At 30.7% G+C, this 1470-nt stretch overlaps 1 protein-coding gene across 1 annotated transcript in view; it reads right to left on the bottom strand.

Annotated features, from left to right (window-relative positions):
* Nucleotides 1-893: 893 nt before the first annotated feature.
* Nucleotides 894-1470, bottom strand: part of LOC105530356 (UDP-glucuronosyltransferase 2A1-like) — a 14832-nt gene continuing 14255 nt past the window's right edge. Inside the window, 1 exon segment of the mRNA XM_011967874.1 lies at nt 894-1171. Within this exon segment, the coding sequence (XP_011823264.1) occupies nt 894-1171 (278 nt within the window).

The raw sequence follows: 1470 nt of genomic DNA, 5'->3' as shown, positions 1-1470 counted from the left end.
TTCTTTGGTTTTTGTCTGGTTTTGGATAGTTGGTTGTCTTTTCTCTTTATGCCTCCTTCTCTCCTTTATATCATTTATTTCTAATTCAAAAACAAAGAGACAGGAGTTACCTATATTTCTCTGTTCAAAGTTAAATTTTGTTTGTATTTGTACCTTAGTTCCATACTTTTTTCTTCCTGGAAACCTACATGAAAATCTTGCACTTGAAAACAAAGGATTACAGAGATAGTCTGAACTCCCAAAAAGAGAATCTCATGACTAAAACTAATTTCACATTCCTAATTAGCATACTTGCTTTTATTGAGTGTTTTTAAATTAAACAAAACATAAAATTAAAGAAAAACCTCTTGGCTAGTGTATAAATAGCATTAACTAAAGAGAGGAAAACTGGAATTACATTAATAACAAAATTAATTGAATATCATAAAGTATTACATGCAGGTTGTTAGACTATATTAAAATCATAATTGCCTTCTAACTATAGAAAGCTCTAGTTCATTAGAAAGACGACATAAATCTAAGCTTCTACTTTTATGTTCAAACACACTGAATAGAGTTCCTATACAATAATATATGTTGAGGATACTATTGGCATGATTCTTCACTTTCTGATATCATTCCCCAGTTTTTGTGTTCCTTTGAGCTAGTATACTTAAGAAGTTTCCTTTGGAGTCATCAGAGTAGGTCTTAAGATTTCAAATCCTGCAACGTGAAATAGGTACTTAATGCATTATTTTTATTTTATTATTAACAAATGACAACTAGGAGATGTGTTACTAAAGTAATAGCAAAGATCATAGGCAAATAATCAGTTGTGTCCACATACACTACCATAATGCTTTCCAAATCCTTACGTAAATCTAGTGCTTGTTATGCAAACTGAAAAATGAGATTCAAGTTCCAAATGAAAAGCCATACTTTTTCCACTGTGTGAATAGCTTCTTATAAGGATTAGAAGTTGTACTGACTTTTTGTGGAATCTGAGCCAGGGCTGAAGTGATAAGATCAACCTTTTCTTCTGTAAGGTTTTGCAAAACTGACTCCAGAGAAAACACAAAAGTACCACCTTCATCAGAGTTCTGGACAAATTCTTCCATTTCCTCCAGAGAAGAAATTGTCTTCATCTTTATAGATGCAATACCACATAGAATAATATAGTTTATGTATACTTCTAAAATAAAATTTTGAAGTTGTCATATACATAGTTATATTGTCCCTATATTCTGAGATGCCTTTTAGAATAGAAATGATGAAGTTTGTGTTAGAAACATATGGCTTCAGTACATAATAATTATTTACCAGAAAAAGCACACGACCAAATAATTATACAGAACGTTTAAGTGAGAAATGTCCAGCTCATTTAATAGTTAGTAGACATCAAACTCTAAAAACATAATGGATTGTAAACTCATAAAACTATTTCAACAATATCAAGTGTCAGTTTGTTGACATTTTGTGATGTCAACAAAA

The sequence above is a fragment of the Mandrillus leucophaeus genome, unplaced genomic scaffold (genome assembly GCF_000951045.1).
Source record: "Mandrillus leucophaeus isolate KB7577 unplaced genomic scaffold, Mleu.le_1.0 Scaffold813, whole genome shotgun sequence".
Lineage (NCBI taxonomy): Eukaryota > Metazoa > Chordata > Mammalia > Primates > Cercopithecidae > Mandrillus > Mandrillus leucophaeus.
The sequence above is the reverse complement of the archived record's forward strand: the minus strand, read 5'-3'. Positions and strand labels throughout refer to the sequence as shown.